Source organism: Oncorhynchus keta, chromosome 7 (assembly GCF_023373465.1).
Source record: "Oncorhynchus keta strain PuntledgeMale-10-30-2019 chromosome 7, Oket_V2, whole genome shotgun sequence".
NCBI classification, from domain to species: domain Eukaryota; kingdom Metazoa; phylum Chordata; class Actinopteri; order Salmoniformes; family Salmonidae; genus Oncorhynchus; species Oncorhynchus keta.
In genome coordinates, this window is record NC_068427.1 from 4,168,005 (window position 1) to 4,190,926 (window position 22,922).

Below are 22,922 nucleotides of genomic sequence, written 5' to 3' on the forward strand. Positions count from 1 at the left end.
ATCTCCATCATGTGTGGGCAGTATGTATGTGTGGGCAGCATCAGAGACACTGGTGCATGGCCATTCATCAGGTAGACATTGTCTTCTGGGCAGAGAAGCTTCTGAGTAATATGTAGTCCCAAATGGCATCCTATTCCCTTAATAGTGCACTACTTTTGACCAGAGCCATTGTGGTAGTATGGCTCTATATGTGGAATAAGGTGATATTTGGGACTCACTCAGATTCACAACCCAGAGAAAGGGGTGGTTCATTGTAGATGGGTTAGCTGACAGTGTTACGAAAATGATGTGCGTGCTTCCATGGGGCATAAGTCAGCGTGTTGTTGTGATTCTGGATGGCCAGATAGCGAGCAGGAATGACAAACTGACATGTGGGGAAGTAGCTCGTTTCATATTCTTCTTGACACCATGTCTTGTTTTGAGGTGTTTTGTCTGATTTCATGTCAATGGTAATATGGCTCAAATTTGCTAGCTAGTTATCCAACAACTGGAATTATGTATTTGAGAGACAACAAGTGGTCATTGTGCACATTAATTCATGTTTTCAATAAACACTGGAGACGAAATATAGCTTACATGTTGTCAACAATCTAAGCCAACACAGACTGTTTTGCAATATAGTTGTGCAACCATCGGTTTTGTTGCTAAACAACCAACCCGTCTATACCAGACTGTCTATACCAGACTGTCTATACCAGACTGTCTATACCAGACTGTCTATACCAGACTGTCTATACCACACTGTCTATACCAGACTGTCTATACCAGACTGTCTATACCAGACTGTCTATACCAGACTGTCTATACCAGACTGTCTATACCAGACTGTCTATACCAGACTGTCTATACCACACTGTCTATACCAGACTGTCTATACCAGACTGTCTATACCAGACTGTCTATACCAGACTGTCTATACCAGACTGTCTATACCACACGGTCTATACCACACTGTCTATACCACACTGTCTATACCACACTGTCTATACCAGACTGTCTATACCAGACTGTCTATACCACACTGTCTATACCACACTGTCTATACCACACTGTCTATACCACACTGTCTATACCACACTGTCTATACCACACTGTCTATACCAGACTGTCTATACCACACTGTCTATACCACACTGTCTATACCACACTGTCCATACCAGACTGACTATACCAGACTGTCTATATACCACACTGTCTATACCACACTGTCTATACCACACTGTCTATACCACACTGTCTATACCACACTGTCTATACCACACTGTCTATACCAGACTGTCTATACCAGACTGTCTATACCAGACTGTCTATACCAGACTGTCTATACCACACTGTCTATACCACACTGTCTATACCAGACTGTCTATACCAGACTGTCTATACCACACTGTCTATACCACACTGTCTATACCAGACTGTCTATACCAGACTGTCTATACCAGACTGTCTATACCACACTGTCTATACCACACTGTCTATACCAGACTGTCTATACCACACTGTCTATACCAGACTGCCAGGAAATGCCTAGTGGATCATACAGAAATAAGCACAGAACATTCAGAGACAAATGTTAACGGGTTATGAAATGGTCATGTTGAAACAGCATTACGGACTAGTTAAATAAAGGTAAACAAATACTTAGGGTGTGTATATTTATGTTACAAAGAACATAAAAATGGTAATAAGCAAATACACTTGTTTTGCTGTTTTATGGTTAAATGCAGAATCCTGAGTCTGGGTTTCAGCCCAATGTCTACCCCATCACTTGTTGAGGGGATGGGACTGGGGTAACCACTCACAAATGAATAGACAGTATTCCCACTTTCATACACACAATACCCCATAATGTCAAAGAGGACTCAGGTTTATTGAATTTTATACAAAATAATAAAAAATTAAAGGCTGAAATATATTGAGTCAAAAGGAATCAACCACTTTGTTATGGCAAGCCTACATTTATTGTTTATTTATTTCACCTTTATTTAACCAGGTAGGCTAGTTGACAGTGTGACACAAACGACAACACAGATATACACATGGAATAAACAAACGTACAGTCAATAATACAATAGAAAAAGTCTATATACAGTGTGTGCAAATGAGGTAGGATAAGGGAGGTAAGGCAAACAATAGGCCATAGTGGCGAAATAATTACAAAGTAGCAATTAAACACTGGATGTGCAGAAGATGAGTGTGCAAGTAGAGATAATGGGGTGCAAAGGAGCAAGATAAATTAAATAAATAACAGTATAGAGATGAGGTAGTTGGATGGGCTATTTACACATGGGCTATGTACAGATGCAGTGATATGTCGCCAGGACAGCGGAGTCAATCACCACCTTCCGGAGACACCTGAAACCCCACCTCTTTAAGGAATACCTAGGATAGGATAAAGTAATCCTTCTCACCCCCCCTTAAAAGATTTAGATGCACTATTGTAAAGTGGCTGTTCCACTGGATGTCATAAGGTGAATGCACCAATTTGTAAGTCGCTCTGGATAAGAGCGTCTGCTAAATGACTTAAATGTAAATGTAATATGTGAGCTGCTTTGACAGCTGGTGCTTAAAGCTAGTGAGGGAGATATGAGTCTCCAGCTTCAGTGATTTTTGCAGTTCGTTCCAGTCATTGGCAGCAGAGGACTGGAAGGAAAGGCGGCCAAAGGAAGAATTGGCTTTGTGGGTGACTAGTGAGATATACCTTCTGGAGTGCGTGCTACGGGTGGGTGCTGCTATGGTGACCAGTGAGCTGAGATAAGGCAGGGCTTTACCTAGCAGAGACTTGTAGATGACCTGGAGCCAGTGGGTTTGACAACAGATATGTAGTGAGTGCCAGCCAACGAGATCATACAGGTCGTAGTGGTGGGTAGTATATGGGGCTTTGGTGACAAAACGGATGGCACTGTGATAGATGGCATCCAATTTGCTGAGTAGAGTGTTGGAGACTGTTTTGTAAATGACATCGCCGAAGTCAAGGATCGGTAGGATAGTTCGTTTTACGAGGGTATGTTTGGCAGCATGAGTGAAGGATGCTTTGTTGCAAAACAGGAAGCCAACTCGAGATTTAATTTTGGATTGTAAATGCTTTTTTAATTTGTTTATCCTTTATTTTACCAGGTAAGTCGACTGAGAACATGTTCTCATTTGCAGCAACGACCTGGGGAATAGTTACAGGATTAATGAGCCAATTGTAAACTGGGGATTATTAGGTGACCATGATGGTTTGAGGGTCAGATTGGGAATTTAGCCAGGACACCGGGGTTAACACCCCTACTCTTACGATAAGTGCCATGGGATCTTTAATGACCTCAGAGAGTCAGGACCAGAGGAAAGAGTGCCTCCTACTGGCCCTCCAACACCACTTCCAGCAGAATCTGGTCTCCCATCCAGGAACTGACCAGGACCAACCTTGCTTAGCTTCAGAAGCAAGCCAGCAGTGGTATGCAGGGTGGTATGCTTAATGTGAGTCTGGAAGGAGAGTTTACAGTCTATCCAGACACCTAGGTATTTGTAGTTGTCCACATATTCTAAGTCAGAACCATCCGGAGTAGTGATGCTAGTCGTGCGGGCAGCGTTTGGATGAAGCACATGCATTTCATTTTACTAGCATTTAAGAGCAGTTGGAGGCCACGGAAGGAGAGTTGTAATGGCATTGAAGCTCGTCTGGAGGTTAGTTAACACAGTGTCCAAAGAAGGGCCAGAAGTATACAGAATGGTGTCGTCTGCGTAGAGGTGGATCAGAGAATCACCAGCAGCAAGAGCGACATCATTGATGTATACAGAGAAAAGAGGAACCCTGTGGCACCCCCATAAAGACAGCCAGATGTCCGGACAACAGTCCCACCGATTTGACACACTGAACTCTATCTGAGAAGTAGTTGGTGAACCAGGTGAGGCAGTCATTTGAGAAACCAAGGCTATTAAGTCTGCGGATAAGAATGTGGTGATTGACAGAGTCAAAGCCTTGGCCAGGTCGATGAATACAGCTGCACAGTATTGTCTCTTATCGATGGCGGTTATGATATCGTTTAGGACATTGAGTGTGGCTGAGGTGCACCCATGACCAGCTCTGAAACCAGATTGCATAGTGGAGAAGCTATGGTGGGATTGGAAATGGACGGTGGTCTGTTTGTTGACTTGGCTTTCAAAGACCTTAGAAAGGCAGGGTAGGATTGATATAGGTCTGTAGCAGTTTGGGTCTAGAGTGTCTCCCCCTTTGAAGAGTGAGATGACTGCAGCAGCTTTCCAATCTTTGGGAATCTCAGACGATACGAAAGAGAGGTTGAACAGGCTAGTAATAGGGGTTGCAACAATTTCGGCAGATCATTTTAGAAAGAGAGGGTCCAGATTGTCTTGCCCGGCTGATTTGTAGGGGTCCAGATTTTGCAGCTCTTTCAGAACATCAGCTATCTGGATTTGGGTGAAGGACTAATGGGGAGGCTTGGGCAAGTTGCTGTGAGGAGGTGCTCTTATTCCCAGAACTTTTCGTTTGAAAAAGCTAGCCTTTGCTTTCCTAACTTCCTGTGTATATTGGTTCCTAACTTCCCTGAAAGTTGCATATCGAAGATGCTATTTGATGCTAATGCAGTACGCCACAGGATGTTTTTGTGCTGGTCAAGGGCAGTCAGGTCTGGAGTAAACCAAGCGCTATATCTGTTTCTGGTTACATTTTTTTGGAAATGTTTAATGGTCATGCTTATGTAAGAATAACCAGGCATTTTAAAGAATAACCAGGCATCCTTTACTGATGGTATGAGGTCAATATCCTTACAGGATACCCGGGCCAGGTCGATTAGAAAGGCCTGCTCACTGAGGTGTTTTAGGGAGCGTTTGACAGCGATGAGGTGTGGTCGTTTGACCGCAGACCCATAACGGATGCAGGCAATGAGGCAGTGATTGCTGAGATCCTGATTGAAGACAGCAGAGGTGTATTTGGAGTGCAGGTTGGGGAGGATGATATCTGTGAGGGTGCCCGTGTTTACGGATTTGGGGAGATCAGGAGTGATAATGTGAGTAACAAGTCACATAGTAAGATGCATGAACTCACTCGGTATACAATTATAGTGTTGAACATGATTTAGGAATGGCTACCTCATCTCTGTTCCCCACACATAAAATGATGTGTAAGGTCCATAAGTTGACCAGTGATTTTCAAACAAAATAATTGCACCTATTGGGAGATGGGTAAAAATAAAATAGCAGACATGAAATATCCCTTTGAGCATGGTGAAGTATGGTGAATTTACACTTTGGATTGTGTATCAATACATTCAGTCACTACAAAGATAGAGAAGTCGTTCCTCACTCAGTTGCCGGAGAGGGAGGAAACCACTCAGGGATTTCACCATGAGGCCAATGATGGCTGTAAAAGAGTTTGATTTTAATGGCTGTGATAGAAGAAAACTGACGATTAATCAACAACATTGTAGTTAGTGAAAAGAAGGAAAAAATATTCCAAAACATGAATTCTGTTTGCAAAAAGGCAAAGTGTTATGTTTGGGGCAAATCCATTGCAATACGTTACGAAGTAGCCCTCTCTCCATCATTTCTTTCATGTTATGGGTATGCTTGTAATCGTTAAATCAAGGCCTGGGGAGTTTTTCACGAGGAAAAATACATGGAATGGCACAGGCAAAGTCCTAGAGGAAAACCTGGTTCTGTGTGCTTAAGTCCACCAGATACTGTGAGATGAATGAACCTTTGAGAAGGACAAAAAACTAAAACACAAGGCCAAATCTCACTGGAGTTGCTTACCAAGGAGAAATGATTGTTCTTGAGTGGCCGAGTTACAGTTTTGACTTAAATCATCTTCGAAATCTATGGCAAGACCTGAAAATGGTGGTCTAGCAATGATCACAACCAATTTGACATAGTTTGAACACTTATTTAAATAATAATTGGCAAATGTAACACAATCCAGGTGTGGAAATCTCTTAGAGACTTATCCAGAAAGACTCACAGCTGTAGTCGCTGCCAAAGGTGTACAACATATTGACTCAGGGGTGTGAATACTTATGTCAATGAGATATTTCTGTATTTCATTTTCAGTAAATGTGCAAACATTTCTAAGAACATGTTTTCACTTTGTCATAATGGGGTATTGTGTAGATGGGTGAGATTTTTTACAAATATTTTTTCCATTTTGAATTCAAGTTAAGGGGTATAAATACTTTCAGAAGGCACTGTAAATTGTTTGATTTTTAAAAAAATGCACACACACAGACAGAAGAAATACTGCTCTTTTCCTATGGAACTATCTTTCAGACAGAGACCAAGTGAGTTCCTAAGTCATTAGTCACACTGATTCAGAGAGGATCTCCTCCCAGCTTGGTTGAGATAGGCTCGTCATCTGGTCAAGATATAAAGCACACAGACAGCGCTGTGTACCCTTGTTGGTTTTAAACTTCACTGTCTCTTAAGCGTAATACTTTACAGAATCAGCTGGGAAATATCCAATGAGAGGTATGCTTTGAACAGTGGATACCTGTGATTGGTTTAACACAAACATTTGTCATTAGACAAAGCCCTACTTCTTTTTGTGCTTAGTTTCACCACTGAATTGCCAGTGTTCTGTGTGTGCATGTGTGCGTGTGATACCTCCAGAAATCTCTAATGCACAGCTCAGCCAAGCCTGAAATTGGCTGGAATTGGAAAGAAGGCCTAGATAGATCACCTTTCTCTCGTTTCCGGGGAGGGACATCCATTTTTGTCAAAATCTGGAGAAAAAAAATCCTTTATCTGGTCTAAGACGTATGGTCTTTTCAAAAATAGAAAGGACGCAAAACAATAGCAAGTCCTGTTGTAGCATACCTCTTTGTTCGAATTCCAAAAATTGTAGACCACAAGTCTGGTTCATCCTTGGGAGCAATTTCCAAATGCCTGATGGTACCACGTTCATCTGTACAAACAATAGTACGCAAGTACAAACACCATGGGACCACACAGCCGTCATACCGCTCAGGAAGGATGAGCGGTATGAGATGAACGTACTTTGGTGCGAAAAGTGCAAATCAATCCCAGAACAACAGCAAAGGACCTTGTGAAGATGCCGGAGGAAAACGGGTACAAAAGTATCTATATCCACAATAAACGAGTCCTATATCGACATAACCTGAAAGGCCGCTCAGCAAGGAAGAAGCCACTGCTCCAAAACCGCCATAAAAAAGCCAGACTACGGTTTGCAGCTGCACATGGGGACAAAGATCATACTTTTTTGAGAAATGTCCTCTGGACTGATGAAACAATAATCGTTATGTTTAGAGGAAAAACGGGGAGGCTTGCAAGCCGAAGAACACCATCCCAACCGTGACGCACGGGGGTGCTTTGCCTCAGGAGGGACTGGTGCACTTCACAAAATAGATGGCGTCATGAGGAAGGAAAATTATGTGGATATATTGAAGCAACATCAGTCAGGAAGTTAAAGCTTGGGTGCAAATGGGTCTTCCAAATGGACAATGACCAAAGTTGTGGCAAAATAGCTTAAGGACAACAAAGTCAAGGTATTGGAGTGGTCATCACAAAGCCCTTACCTCAATCCTATAGAACATTTGTGGGCAGAACTGAAAAAGCGTATGTGAGCAAGGAGGCATACAAACCTGAGTCAGTTAACCTAGCTCTGTCAGGAGAAATGGGCCAGAATTCACCCAACTTATTGTGGGAAGGGTCATTGTGCTTTGGGTCATTGTCCTGTTGAAGGAGGATTATCTCCAATTAAGCGCCGTCCACAGGGTATGGCATGGCGTTGCAAAACGGACTGATAGCCTTCGAGATCCCTTCTACCCTGTACAAATCTACCACTTTACCACCACCAAAGGACCCCCAGACCATCACATTGCCTCCACCATGCTTGACAGATGGCATCAAGCACTCCTCCAGCATCTTTTCATTTTTTCAGTGTCTCACAAATGTTTTTCTTGGTGATCTGAACACCTCAAACTTACATTTGTCTGTCCATAACACTTTTCTCCAATCTTCCTCTGTCCAGTATCTGTGTTATTTTTCCCCATCTTAATCTTTTATTTTTATTGGCCAGTCTGAGATCCTACAATTGTAATCCCTCGTGGGGACAAGGCAATTTTAGGATTAGGGGTTAGGTTTATGGTTAGGGTTACAATTAGGGTCAGGATTAGGGTAAAGGTTAGGGGTTAGGTTTAGGGGTAAGGGTTAGGGAATATAATGTACACTACCGTTCAAAAGTTTGCGATCACTTAGAAATGTCCTTGTTTTTGAAAGTAAAGCAAATTGCATCGGCATTTGTGTGTTCGATTACAGACTCAAAATGGCCAGAAAGAAAGACCTTCCTTCTGAAACCCGTCAGTCTATACAAGCCCCCACACGTCCCCCCCCCTTATTTTCCCATGTCGGATTACTCCATAGGTTGAGATCATGTAATGCCAGCAATCGATATACAGTGGATTGTGCTGGTGTGTGTGCTCTCCAACTGAGCCAGGGAAAGTTTGTTATCGATTGCAGGTATTGATCAAGCAGAAGGTCCATTACATTAGCAGATAGGGATTTACTGTTTGCTAAAACCTCTATGTACATTTGAACCCCTGTTTACCTATACGTGGGATTCAAACCTCTCACAGCACTAAAATACATTACAGTATTGAGACCCAAGCCAGCGATACAATCTATGTTTTCTGGATTTGGATCAAGATGGTATGACACTGTACATTACTTTCCCCATTTTGCCGTCTTACTTACAGGCCATTCCTAGACTAGTGATTGTCAGGTCTGTGGGCTGACACTAATTTAGTCCGTTACCAAGAGCTAGTTGTAATGCAAGTGGTCCTCCAAGAAGAAAAGACCCTATATTGTCGGTTCATTTCACTGTATACAGAAAACACTGTACTCAAAGTTGGATAACTCATAAAACTCTCTCTATGATATCATAACTCTATTTGTGTTGTCCCGAGGTGAAAAGTTATAAAAGTTAGGCATAGTTTAGGGGGTGGGCAGAAATGAGAGTGAGACAGAGAGATAGAGTGGCTATACTTAAACTCTTTAACATCATCCTTGGCTCTGGCGCCAATATTTTGAACCAAGGACTGATGCTCCCCCCAATCCACAGAAATGTTGACGAATTTTACCCCAATAACTACCGTGAGATATGTGTCAACCTTGGGAAAATCCTCTTCATTGTCATTAACAGCAGACTCGTACATTTCCTCAGTGAAAACAAATAGACTTTTTACCAAATTACCATACGACAGACCATGTATTCACCCTGCACACCCTAATTGACAAACAAACCAAAACAAAGGCAAATATCTCAACTTAATTTGGCATGAGGGTCTGCTATACAGATTGATGGAAAGTGATGTTGGGGGGAAAACATACAACAGTATAAAATCCATGTACACAAAATTGGCAAAAAACGCACACATTTCTTTCCGCAGGACCGTGAGGTGAGACAGGGATGCAGCTTAAGCCCCACCTTCTTCAACATATATAATATCAACAAATTGGCCGGGGCACCGGAACAGTCTAAAGCACCCGGCCTCACCCTACTAGAATCTGAAGTGAAATGTTGACTGTTTGCTGATGATCTGGTGCTTCTGTCCCCAACCACAGAGGGCCTACAGCAACACCTAGATCTTCAGCACAGATTCTCTCAGACCTGGGCCCTGACAGTAAATGTCAGTAAGACAAAAATGATGGTGTTCTAATAAAGTTCCAGTTGCCAGGACACAAATACAAATTCCATCTAGACACCGTTGCTCTTCAGCACACAAAAAAACTATACATACCTCGACCTAAACATCAGAGCCACAGGTAACTTCCACAAAGCTGTGAACAAGGCAGAAAGGCCTTCTATGCCATCAAAGGAACATAACATTTGACAAACCCATTACGGTAGGATCTGGCTAAAAATTATTTAATCAGTTATAGAACCCATTGCCCAAAAATTCACAAAATGGGACAAAAATTAAATTGAGACTCTGCATACAGAATTCTGCAAAAAAAAATATCCCCAGTGTACAACGTAAACACCAAATGCAGAGCAGATTTTGGCCAATACCCGCTAATTATCAAAATCCAGAAAAGAGACATTAAATTCTACAACCGCCTAAAAGAAAGCGATTCCCAAACCTTCCATAACAAAGCCATCACCTACAGAGAGATGAACCTGGATAAGAGTCCCCTAAGCAAGCTGGTCTTGGTGCTCTGTTCAGAAACACAAACACACCCCACTGAGCCCCAGGATAGCAACACAATTAGACCCAACCAAGTCATGAGAAAACAAGAAGAGAATTACTTGGCACATTGGAAAGAATTAACAAAACAACTGACCAAACTAGAATACTTTTTGGCCCTAAACAGAGAGTACATAAAGGCAGAATACCTGACCACTGTGACTGCCCCAAACTTAAAGACAGCTTTGACTATGTACAGTGTGCATAACCTTGCTATTGATAAAGGCCGCCATAGGCAGAATGGAGTAGACTGAGCTGCACTTCCTAACCTTCTGCCAAATGTATGACCATATTAGAGACATATATTTCCCCCACATATTTGAAAATAAACCCAATTTTAATAAACCCTCATCTATTGAGGAAGTACCACAGTGTGCCATCACAGCAGCAATATTTGTGACCTGTTGCCACAAGAAAAGGGCAACCAGTGAAGAACAAACACCATCGTAAATACAACCCATATTTATGTTTATTTATCTTCCCCTTTGTACTTTAACTATTTGCACATAATATTACATTTGCAATATCTGTATTCTTTTGGAAAATGGGTGAGTGTAATGTTTACTGTTCATTTTTGTTTATTTTACTTTTGTTTATTAACTATTTCCCTTGCTTTGGCAACGTTAACATATGTTTCCCATGCCAATAAGGCCCTTAAATTGAATAGAGAGTGAGGGATGGGGATATAAATAGGAAGAAAGTTAGAGAAATAGTTCCTGTATCAGTAATGGGAAGCTAGAGCAGGGAGGGGTGTCGAGCCATAAATGTTCTGTACGTCCCACTGAGCTTGGCTCATTGATTAAGTCTGCGGGACCAGGGAGCTTTGGAGCTAACCACATTTTTAACAATACACAGTGTGTATGTGCGTGTGCACGTTCGCTTGTGTATGTGTGTGCATGCTTGTGTGTTTGCACAAAAATGTACTGTACTGTTACAGTATACTGCAGCATCTCTGTAAGTTTCTCTTAGTAAACTCAACCACTTTTAGAAGTTTGCTGAACAACCCTTGAGTGCCGTGAGGTTGAATTACACTATATACAGTGGGGAGAACAAGTATTTGATACACTGCCGATTTTGCAGGTTTTCCTACTTACAAAGCATGTAGAGGTCTGTCATTTTTTTTATCATGGGTACACTTCAACCGTGAGAGACGGAATCTAAAACAAAAATCTAGAAAATCACATTTGTATGATTTTTAAGTAATTAATTTCCAACTCCATATTAATGCCAAACGAATTTGAAATAAGATGTTACGATCAGCAGGTGTGCACATACTTTTGGTCATGCAGTGTATGTTCTCATGTCACAGAATTTAGCAATCTTGGAACATTGATTTGTGACATATGGCAGAATTTACACAACTAACAGGTCAATCAATCAACCAATGAATTGTCTCAACTGTGTGTGTGATTGTCTGTGTAGTAGGTGCCATTGGTTCCGGCCTTTTGCCAATAACATATTCCATTTTCACTCCTCACTAGAGCAAACTCTACAAAAGGTGCACTACAGTACAGTACAGGCTGTATGTAGCAAAGTGAGAAGGTATGGAGCCACCCCTGTTTTCTTGGTAAGGTATTGATGAGAGGGATCAATGCTATTCCCTTTTAGCTGTCAAGAACACTGCTAGCCACAGAGATCCTAATTCATTGTAATATGTAATTCTATGCTCCCAGCCCCATAAGCTTCCATCCGACTAAGATAAACTATCTTATACCTGTCTTATACCTAAGACCTATACATGTCTTCATCATAAGGGAGGTTTCTGAGTCAAAGGTGAACAAGGTGATTAGCTCACTAAAGAACTCTAAAGCCAAAGATGTGTTTGGGATGGACTCTACCTTTCTTAAAAACTACAAAGAGTCCCTCATTGGCCCCATTACTAAGGTCACCAACACATCTATTGGTCTCGGTGTTTTTCCAAGGGTATGGAAGTCGGCCATAATAACGGCCATCTTTAAATCAGGCGACCCTGCTGACGTGAGTAACTACAGGCCCATTAGTATACTACCTGTGGTGTCAAAGGTTGTTGAAAAGTGTGTAGCAGAACAACTGATTGCCCACCTCAACAACAGCCCTTTCACATAAACTCCATGCAGTTTGGCTTCAGAGCGAAACACTCCACAGAAACGGCCAACTGCTTTCTTCTGGAAAATGTGAAGTCCAAGATGGACAAAGGGGGTGCTGTTGGGGCTGTGTTTCTGGACCTAAGGAAGGATTTTGATACTGTTAACCATGAGATTCTCATCACAAAATTGTCCAAGTTCAACTTTTCCCCTGATGCCTTGAGATGGATGAAATCATACCTTGAAGGCAGAACTCAGTGTGTCAGAGTGAGCAATGAGCTGTCGCCCACTCGTAGCTATGATGTGGGCGTGCCCCAAGGGTCAATACTGGGGCCCCTCCTGTTCAGCCTGTACATTAATGATCTGCCTTCTGTCTGTACTGGGTCTGAAGTTCAAATGTATGCAGATGATACAGTGATATATGTGCATGCAAAGAGCAAACAACAAGCTGCACAAGAACTCACTACTGTAATGGTCCAGGTTACAAAGTGGCTCATTGACTCGTGTTTGCATCTCAATGTGAAAAAAACTGTTTGCATGTTCTTCACAAAGAGGGAAACAGATGCTACTGAGCCAGATGTCTATGTGTCAGGGGAGAAGCTCCAGGTGGTATCCGATTTTAAGTACCTTGGCATCATACTTGATTCCAACCTCTCTTTTAAAAAGCATGTGAAAAAGGTAATTCAAATAACTAAATTCAATCTAGCTAATTTCCGATTTATACGAAATTGTTTGACTACAGAGGTAGCAAAACTGTACTTCAAATCTACGATACTCCCCCACTTAACATACTGCTTGACTAGTTGGGCCCAAGCTTGCTGTACAACATTAAAACCGATTCAGTCTGTCTACAAACAGGCTCTCAAAGTGCTTGATAGGAAGCCCAATAGCCATCATCATTGTCACATCCTTAGAAAACATGAGCTCTTGAGTTGGGAAAATCTTGTGCAATACACCGACGCATGTCTTGTATTCAAGATCCTTAATGGCCTGGCTCCCCCTCCACTCAATATTTTTGTTAAACAGAAAACCCAGACATATGGCAGCAGATCCACAAGGTCTGCCATGAGAGGTGACTGTATAGTTCCCCTAAGGAAAAGCACCTTTAGTAAATCTGCATTCTCTGTGAGAGCTTCCCATGTCTGGAATACACTGCCATCAGACACACATAACTGCACCACATATCACACTTTCACAAAATGCTTGAAGACATGTGATTTGTGAACATGGTCCCTAGCTGTGTGTTGCCGCTTTCCATGTTGTCTGTAGCTTGTGAGGTATGGAAACACTTTGTTGCTTTTATGAATTTTGTCTTGCTGCTTTTTGTTCTATGTTACTCTGTCTGTATGCTATGTCTTACTTGTCCTATGTTGCTATGTCTATGGTGCTATTGTCTATATTGTAATTGTTTTTAATAACCTGCCCAGGGACTGCGGTTGAAAATTAGCCGGCTGGCTAAAACCGGCACTTTTACTGAAACGTTGATTAATGTGCACTGTCCCTGTAAAAATAAAATAAACTAAACTAAACGAAACTTAGGTCCATGCAAAACCAGGTAGTTCCACCAAACACCAATGAACGTGAGGATCGGAAATACTTCCTCTGTCTGTCTTTATCTCTCTTTACTGTCTGGTAGTCTTATTGTGTGTGTGTGTGTGTGTGTGTGTGTGTGTGTGTGTGTGTGTGTGTGTGTGTGTGTGTGTGTGTGTGTGTGTGTGTGTGTGTGTGCGTGCGCGATAGTTATCATTGCATTACATTTTTTTCTTTCTTATAAATTCTGCAATAACCGCATGGCTAAAGCAAAACAGACATTTTACAGTACCAAGTTAAAATCGGGCAGAAGGAGTGAACAGACAGATTTCCATTACTTTTTCCTCTATTTTTATACCTGGGGCTCTGTCTGTTTGATAGACCGACAAACAGATACACACAAACACACACACACACGCACAAATGAGACAGTGGTGGATGCTGTTTTTATGCCCAGAATGATATGCCCTCATTCACCATCCAACCAAACTTGCTTGACCTCCAGTCTCCCAGACAGAAGAATTCCTCTCATGGATTTTTTTTTATCAGTCAGCTTCTCTCTTATGGAATTAAATTAGTTTCTATTGATATAATTTCCCCCATTCATTTGTAATGTTTTTTTATTTGGTTGGTCTGGTCCTTCCTTGTGCAGGCGTGTGTGTTCATACATATTTTGTTCAGTTTGGCTTCTTGCATAAGCCTTTCCAATGTAATCTGTTTTTCTTTTTCCTTTTCATTGCTTCCTTCATTCTTCTTTTTTCAAACGTAAGTAGGTTTTCACAGATTGGTTTGTAGGAGTGTGTGCGTGCGTGCGTGCGTGCGTGCGTGTGTGTGTGCGTGCGTGTGTGCGCACTCTCAGCCCCAAACCAAAACCCACCATCAAAGTTGAACACCACAAAACTGTAGAAGTATTGTGTGTGTGTGTGACTGCAAGAGTGTGGCTGCCATCTACAGGCAGAACTGTATAACTGCACCCTGACACCACAGATATATTCCACTCTTGGTAGAAGCTGCCCCAAACCACAGATCTATGATCAGTTTACTCTCCCCCAATCAGGACCTTATACAACATTGCCCTTAGATCAGTGTCTGAGGGAACTTAATCTGTCTCCAGAAGTCCCAACCATCCATTTGATGCATCCATTCTCTACCTTAATGTAATCTTTCCTTTTTCAACCAATGATCTTGAACATAATATGCTAATACAAGTTAATGAAAGGAATGTGAAACTATGTAAATTCTCACTGTATTGTATTAATGGCACTTACTAGTTGCCAAACATGATGTGAGTTCATACATTATTGTAGAAGTATAAAATACAGATTTAGTGTAAAATACAATATAGAGATAGGAAATGTATTTGATATTGTTTTATATAATCTAAAATCAGTCACCTGAAAAGGCTTGAATGGGACATGGGGATGAAAGATATATGGTGCATTGTCACCTAAGACCAGATCTGGGACCTGTCGTTATAGGAGACAAGTCAGGGACCAGCTGTTAGGAAAAGCCTACTGGAACACTGGTCTGTCTGTGAGAACCAAAGGTTTTAGTAACATTTACACAGTAGGCTGGTTTTCAAACACAGATGAAGTCCTGGATTAAAAGCACTTTCTAGAGCCAGACATGTATGTTCCCATCCCTCACCTTTGTCTTACCCATGGATCATTGTATTTCTCAACTGTTGTGGAAACTACCATACCATTTCTCTAAACCAACAATAGCTATAAGAACGTGGAAATCCTCTCCGAGTGAAGTATATTTCTCTGTCTCTCTATGACAAATTAAAGTGTACTGTATCCCTCTCTCCTTTTACTGCAAAGTCACTATCCCTCTCTCCTGAGCTACATGAGATTTCAGTCTCTCTCTCTCTGTAGCTGTGATTCTACTATTTCTCTCCGCAGCTAAATCCACTCTTTCCTTCTCTCACTCCATCCTTCTCTCCAAGTGAAGTGTGTTCCTCTCTCTGTATGGCAAAGTGAAGTGTGTTTCTCTCTCTGTATGGCAAAGTGAAGTGTGTTCCTCTCTCTGTATGGCAAAGTGAAGTGTGTTCTTCTCTCTGTATGGCAAAGTGAAGTGTGTTCCTCTCTCTGTATGGCAAAGTGAAGTGTGTTCCTCTCTCTGTATGGCAAAGTGAAGTGTGTTCCTCTCTCTGTATGGCAAAGTGAAGTGTGTTCCTCTCTCTGTATGGCAAAGTGAAGTGTGTTCCTCTCTCTGTATGGCAAAGTGAACTGTGTTTCTCTCTCTGTATGGCAGTGAAGTGAAGTGTCCCGCATCCCTTTCTCCCTTTACCAAAAAGTCACTATCTCTCTCGCCACTATCCCTCTTTTCTGAGCTGAATGAGATGTCAATCTCTCTCTGTAGCTGAGTCTACTCTCTCCCTCTTTGCAGACCACTTTCCTTCTCTCTATCCCTATGCCAAGTCTACTTATTTCCCCTCTCTGTCCCTAAATCTTATTTCCATTCTCTCTCTTTCTGTAGCTGAAGCAAAGTGAGGCAAACGCAGATACCAAAGAGAAGCTGCCGCTACGTCTAAGGATCTTTGAGAAGTTTCCTAATCGGCCCCAGATGGTCAAGATCTCCAAGCTGCCTTCTGATTTCACTGTGCCCAGAATCAGGTACCCTAACTGGGATCCATCAGGGGACACAACAAAGGACAGAACTTCTCTGACCTGGGTTCAGGTCAACAAATTCTTTATAGTTTAACAATAGTTTCAAGTTTTATTAGTTGTATGTACGGGATACACATCGTCCAATGAAATGCTTACTTGCACGTTCCTTGTCGATAATGCAATCCTTCTCGTTTGCCATGTCCATAGCCCCCAACACTTCCAATTTTGTCTCTGCAGTTTCTCTGAAATACTGTATTACCACAAAACCTCTTGGTAGGTTTTCAATCCACAATAATAGCAGCTAGCACCCACCCTGTATAGGACTATAATTAGGGCATTTCCTCATAGTAGAAGCCTTGTTTCTACAAGTTGGAATACTGAACTGTAACCCTTTTAGGATGATACAGTAATACATTTCATGTTTAAGAAGCTGATTAGTGCACAGCCCTACGCTCTCGCAGACCTCCCTCTCTCTCCAGCCCATCACTTTGTCACAATAATCAGTCAGTCGGAATGTGTTTCTGTGTGTGTGACAGGGAGAGTTTCATGAAGCAGTTCATCGATCGGCAGCAGCAGGACACCAGCTGTCTGTTCCGCCGCCTTCCTTCCGCATCCTCCTCTTCCTGTGACCATTCCAAGCGATCCGCCATAGAAGACAACAAATACATCGACCAGAAGGTACACACACGCGCACGCAGACACACAGACGCACACGCACAAACACACACTCCGACAGTCCACAACTAAAACATCAACCAGAAGCCAGAAGGTACACACACTGTCTCTCTCTCTCTCTCTCTCTCTCTCACATACACACATATGCACGCAGGCATACACACTCCACCACGCTCCACAACAAGTACATTGACCTTAAGCCAGAAGGTACACACAATCTTTCTGCCTCTCATACACACACAAACAAAAAACAGATGTTTACCGTAGTGATAACACCAACATTTTATCTGACGGTTGGAGGGCGATCAATACAATATGGGGGATGTTTGCTTGCTGCTAGATGAAATGTGTTTGTATTTGATAACACTTTTTCAAATTTCTCAAAGAATTAGTGTGCAACATGTGTTCTACATAGCTCCGCAGGTCAATATTCAGCATCAGAGCTCGCAACCTCCTGGAGAAGGAAACTACTATCAACAAAATCCTCCGGTAAGAATGATTGATTCATAGCCACGCCACCGACACCACAAGTCATTCTGTTTATTTTGACAGAAGCATCAGATCTACTGTGGCAGTTAGGTCATACCAAATGTATGTTGTTATTTTCCGACCATTCAGTTCCAAGTCTGAAGTGCGTGACTGATGAGACTGTGTAGTTCTGGAAGCATCAAGTGTCACCTTGCTATATCCAAGGACACTCGGCGCCCCTGTGCCAGTAACGTCCATCATTTTGCAGGGGGTGGACTGTTGTGATTTTCTTTCTTCTCTTCCTTGATATCATTTTTGGAGACTTGTTAATGCTGGTCTTTAATGCCCTTTGTTAATTGAAGCCTTGATCCATTCAATCTTTCTGCTTCTGAAATAAAAGAATAAGAACAAATTAGAAACATAAATGAACAAATTCAAACGGACGAATATAACTTAAATAGGTTTTTATATTTCCATTTACAGAAGTGCTGAACCCACTCGACCTCAATGGTTTACTTTTAAAAAGTTGCATAATTTCCAGGAATTGTCACGAATGAAATAGATGCGTTATGAATGTACATTCAAGGACAATTCCACCACTTAATACCAGTTATTGTGCTGTTTGTATACAGCAGCAGGCAAAAGTTTGGACACACCTACTCATTCCAGGGTTTTTCTTTATTTTGACTATTTTCTACATTGTAGAATAATAGTGAAGACATCATGACTATGAAATAACACACATGGAATCATGTAGCAACCAAAACATGTTATATTTGAGATTCTTCAGCGTAGACACCCTTTGACTTGATGACAGTTTTGCACCACTCTTGGCAATTCCCATTATAACAACCGAGTTTCATCTTAGCGACTGTCTTAAACAACAGTCCAAACAGCACGTATGCTTGTTAGAACACAACATTTATTATGCTATTGAATGGCAAATCTCTATGGAATCCTAGTCTCTCGTGATTGAAGTCTGTATCTTTGGTGCTATCTTAGATGGCGTAGCAGTATACGACAGTCGTCCTGTCGTATCGTCTCTGTAAATATCGTCTCTCTTTTTCGTTTTAGATATTTTTCTTCGCATATCTTTAAAAACATTTTGCTAAACCTAAGCTTCCAAATACTCTCCTGCAACCCGCCTCACCCAATGTAGCTACTTTTCCTAAAGTATTTATATTTACTTCGGAACCGGAACCCCTCAACTGAAGCTAGCCAGCTAACCACCAGCTATGCTAGCGGTCTTCAGCTAACCGGTCATCAGCTAACCTTTAGCTCGGAAAGCTCTCGCCAGTTCGAACAACGCGACGCTAACCAGAGCATAACGGACCTATTTATTTTTTTATCCCAGGATTCCCACCACAAACGGAACATTTTTCAGCTGGATCTTCACAACTAGCTATCGAGCTAAACCGCAACCCTGGTTGATTACTCCTGGCTAGCGTTTCCACCCATGTAGCTTGAAGCTAGCCCGGCCAGAGTTCCTGTGCTCCTAGCATACTCCTGGGCTACAATACCCGGACCCACGACCGGTCTATCGATGTCACTGCATGAAGAGGAATAAACAGACTCACCCCATCGCGACGTCCTCCAAAGGCTAACTCTCTAGCCCTCGCTATCTCCTTGCTTGCTAATTCGGCATGCTAACTGCTAGCTTGTTTAGCCCAGGTCCGCTAACTACTACCTTGTTTACCCCAGCCTGCTAATCTGTTAGCTTGTTAGCACAGGCCTGCTAACCGTCTGCATCGCCGCGTCCCAAACACGCAGTGGCCCATATGTACTTTCTATCTCTTCCCGATTTTTTAAAATGTGTTTATACCTTCCGGAAACCTGCCTCACCCAATGTGATACGGAATCGCTATTATTTTTAATTTTTAGAACACACTCAAGAACCTCCAGAAGCTAACCAGCTAACTAGCTACAAGCTATTTAGTCATTGTTAGTTTTTTAACCTGGATAACACTCGCCAGTCCAGCCCCCCTGCCCCATCCACCGCTGCCCCCTGGACTCTGATCACTTAGCTACATAGCTGATGCACGCTGGACTGTCCATTAGTCACGGTACTCCATTCTGCTTGTTTGTTTTATCTGTCTGCCCCGTTGCCTAGTCAATGCCATTTTACCTGCTGTTGTTATGCTAGCTGATTAGCTGTTGTCTCACCCACTGTTTTATAATAATAATAATAATAATAATAATAATAATAATAATATATGCCATTTAGCTGACGCTTTTATCCAAAGCGACTTACAGTCATGTGTGCATACATTCTACGTATGGGTGGTCCCGGGAATCGAACCCACTACCCTGGCGTTACAAGCGCCATGCTCTACCAACTTTAGCTAGCTTTCCCAATTCAACACCTGTGATTACTGTATGCCTCGCTGTATGTCTCTCTCAAATGTCAATATGCCTTGTATACTGTTGCTCAGGTTAGTTATCATTGTTTTAGTTCACAATGGAGCCCCTAGTCCCACTCCTCATACCCCTGATACCTCCTTTGTCCCACCTCCCACATATGCGGTGACCCCACCCACTACAACCAGCATGTCCAGAGATAAAACCTCTCTCATCATCACCCAGTGCCTGGGCTTACCTCCGCCGTACCCGCACCCCACCATACCCCTGTCTGCGCATTATGCCCTGAATATATTCTACCATGCCCAGAAACCTGCTCCTCTTATTCTCTGTCCCCAACGCTCTAGGCGACCAGTTTTGATAACCTTTAGCCGCACCCTCATGCTACTCCTTCTCTGTTCCGCGGGTGATGTGGAGGTAAACCCAGGCCCTGCATGTCCCCAGGCACCCTCATTTGTTGACTTCTGTGATCGAAAAAGCCTTGGTTTCATGCATGTCAACATCAGAAGCTGCCTCCCTAAGTTTGTTTTACTCACTGCTTTAGCACACTCTGCTAACCCTGATGTCCTTGCCGTGTCTGAATCCTGGCTCAGGAAGGCCACCAAAAATTCAGAGATTTCCATACCCAACTATAACATCTTCCGTCAAGATAGAACTGCCAAAGGGGGAGGAGTTGCAGTCTACTGCAGAGATAGCCTGCAAAGTAATGTCATACTTTCCAGGTCCATACCCAAACAGTTCGAACTACTAATTCTGAAAATTACCCTCTCCAGAAATAAGTCTCTCACTGTTGCCGCCTGCTACTGACCCCCCTCAGCTCCCAGCTGTGCCCTGGACACCATTTGTGAATTGATTGCCCCCCATCTAGCTTCAGAGTTTGTTCTGTTAGGTGACCTAAACTGGGATATGCTTAACACCCCGGCAGTCCTACAATCTAAGCTAGATGCCCTCAATCTCACACAAATCATCAAGGAACCCACCAGGTACAACCCTAACTCTGTAAACAAGGGCACCCTCATAGACGTCATCCTGACCAACTGGCCCTCCAAATACACCTCCGCTGTCTTCAACCAGGATCTCAGCAACCACTGCCTCATTGCCTGTATCCGCTACGGTGCCGCAGTCAAACGACCACCCCTCATCACTGTCAAACGCTCCCTAAAACACTTCTATGAGCAGGCCTTTCTAATCGACCTGGCCCGGGTATCCTGGAAGGACATTGACCTCATCCCGTCAGTTGAGGATGCCTGGTCATTCTTTAAGAGTAACTTCCTCACCATTTTAGATACGCATGCTCCGTTCAAAAAATGCAGAACTAAGAACAGATACAGCCCTTGGTTCACTCCAGACCTGACTGCCCTCGACCAGCACAAAAACATCCTGTGGCGGACTGCAATAGCATCGAACAGTCCCCGCGATATGCAACTGTTCAGGGAAGTCAGGAACCAATACACGCAGTCAGTCAGGAAAGCTAAGGCCAGCTTCTTCAGGCAGAAGTTTGCATCCTGTAGCTCCAACACCAAAAAGTTATGGGACACTGTGAAGTCCATGGAGAACAAGAGCACCTCCTCCCAGCTGCCCACTGCACTGAGGCTAGGGAACATGGTCACCACCGACAAATCCATGATTATCGAAAACTTCAACAAGCATTTCTCAACGGCTGGCCATGCCTTCCGCCTGGCTACTCCTACCTCGGCCAACAGCTCTGGCCCCCCCGCAGCTCCTCGCCCAAGCCTCTCCAGGTTCTCCTTTACCCAAATCCAGATAGCAGATGTTCTGAAAGAGCTGCAAAACCTGGACCCCTATAAATCAGTTGGGCTTGACAATCTGGACCCTCTATTTCTGAAACTATCCGCCGCCATTGTCGCAACCCCTATTACCAGCCTGTTCAACCTCTCTTTAATAACGTCTGAGATCCCCAAGGATTGGAAAGCTGCCGCAGTCATCCCCCTCTTCAAAGGGGGAGACACCCTGGACCCAAACTGTTACAGACCTATATCCATTCTGCCCTGCCTATCTAAGGTCTTCGAAAGCCAAGTCAACAAACAGGTCACTGACCATCTCGAATCCCACCGTACCTTCTCCGCTATGCAATCTGGTTTCCGAGCCGGTCACGGGTGCACCTCAGCCACACTCAAGGTACTAAACAACATCATAACCGCCATCGGTAAAAGACAGTACTGTGCAGCCGTCTTCATCGACCTTGCCAAGGCTTTCGACTCCTCTGGCAGTCTCTATGGGGGTGCCACAGGGTTCAATTCTCGGACCGACTCTTTTCTCTGTATATATCAATGATGTTGCTCTTTTTGCGGGTGATTCTCAGATCCACCTCTACGCAGACGACACCATTCTGTGTACATCTGGCCCTTCTTTGGACACTGTGTTAACAAACCTCCACACAAGCTTCAACTCCATACAACACTCCTTCCGTGTCTTCAACTGCTTTTAAATGCAACCGATCGCTACCCACCCGCACAACTTGCATCACTACTCTGGACGGTTCTGACTTAGAATATGTGGACAACTACAAATACCTAGGTGTCTGGCTAGACTGTAAACTCTCCTTCCAGACTAACATTAAGCATCTCCAATCCAAAGTTAAATCTAGAATTGGCTTCCTATTTCCCAACAAAGCCTCTTTCACTCATGCTTCCAAACATACCCTCGTAAAACTGACTATCCTACCGATCCTCGACTTCGGCAATGTCATTTACAAAATAGCCTCCAACATTCTACTCAGCAAATTGGATGCAGTCTATCACAGTGCCATCCGTTTTGTCACCAAAGCCACATATACTACCCACCACTGCAAACTGTACTCTGTCGTTGGCTGGTCCTCGCTACATATTCGTCGCCAAACCCACTGGCTCCAGGTCATCTATAAGTCTTTGCTAGGTAAAGCCCCGCCTTGTCTCAGCTCACTGGTCACCATAGCAACACCCACCCATAGTACGCGCTCCAGCAGGTATATTTCACTGGTCTTCTCCAAAGCCAACTCTTCCTTTGGCTGCCTTTCC

At 43.0% G+C, this 22,922-nt stretch overlaps 1 protein-coding gene across 5 annotated transcripts in view; it reads left to right on the forward strand.

The window, feature by feature from the left end:
• nalcn (sodium leak channel, non-selective) overlaps positions 1 to 22,922 on the forward strand; it is a 267,054-nt gene that overhangs the window by 192,327 nt on the left and 51,805 nt on the right. For all 5 annotated transcript variants that reach the window (XR_008139651.1, XM_052521864.1, XM_052521866.1 and 2 more), the window contains 3 exons: positions 16,274 to 16,410; positions 16,941 to 17,082; positions 17,495 to 17,568. Coding sequence is in view for 4 of the 5 variants with exons in the window: in XM_052521864.1 (XP_052377824.1) it covers positions 16,274 to 16,410; positions 16,941 to 17,082; positions 17,495 to 17,568 (353 nt within the window). In the remaining variant the exon portion in view is untranslated. The remainder of the gene's footprint in view (positions 1 to 16,273; positions 16,411 to 16,940; positions 17,083 to 17,494; positions 17,569 to 22,922) is intronic.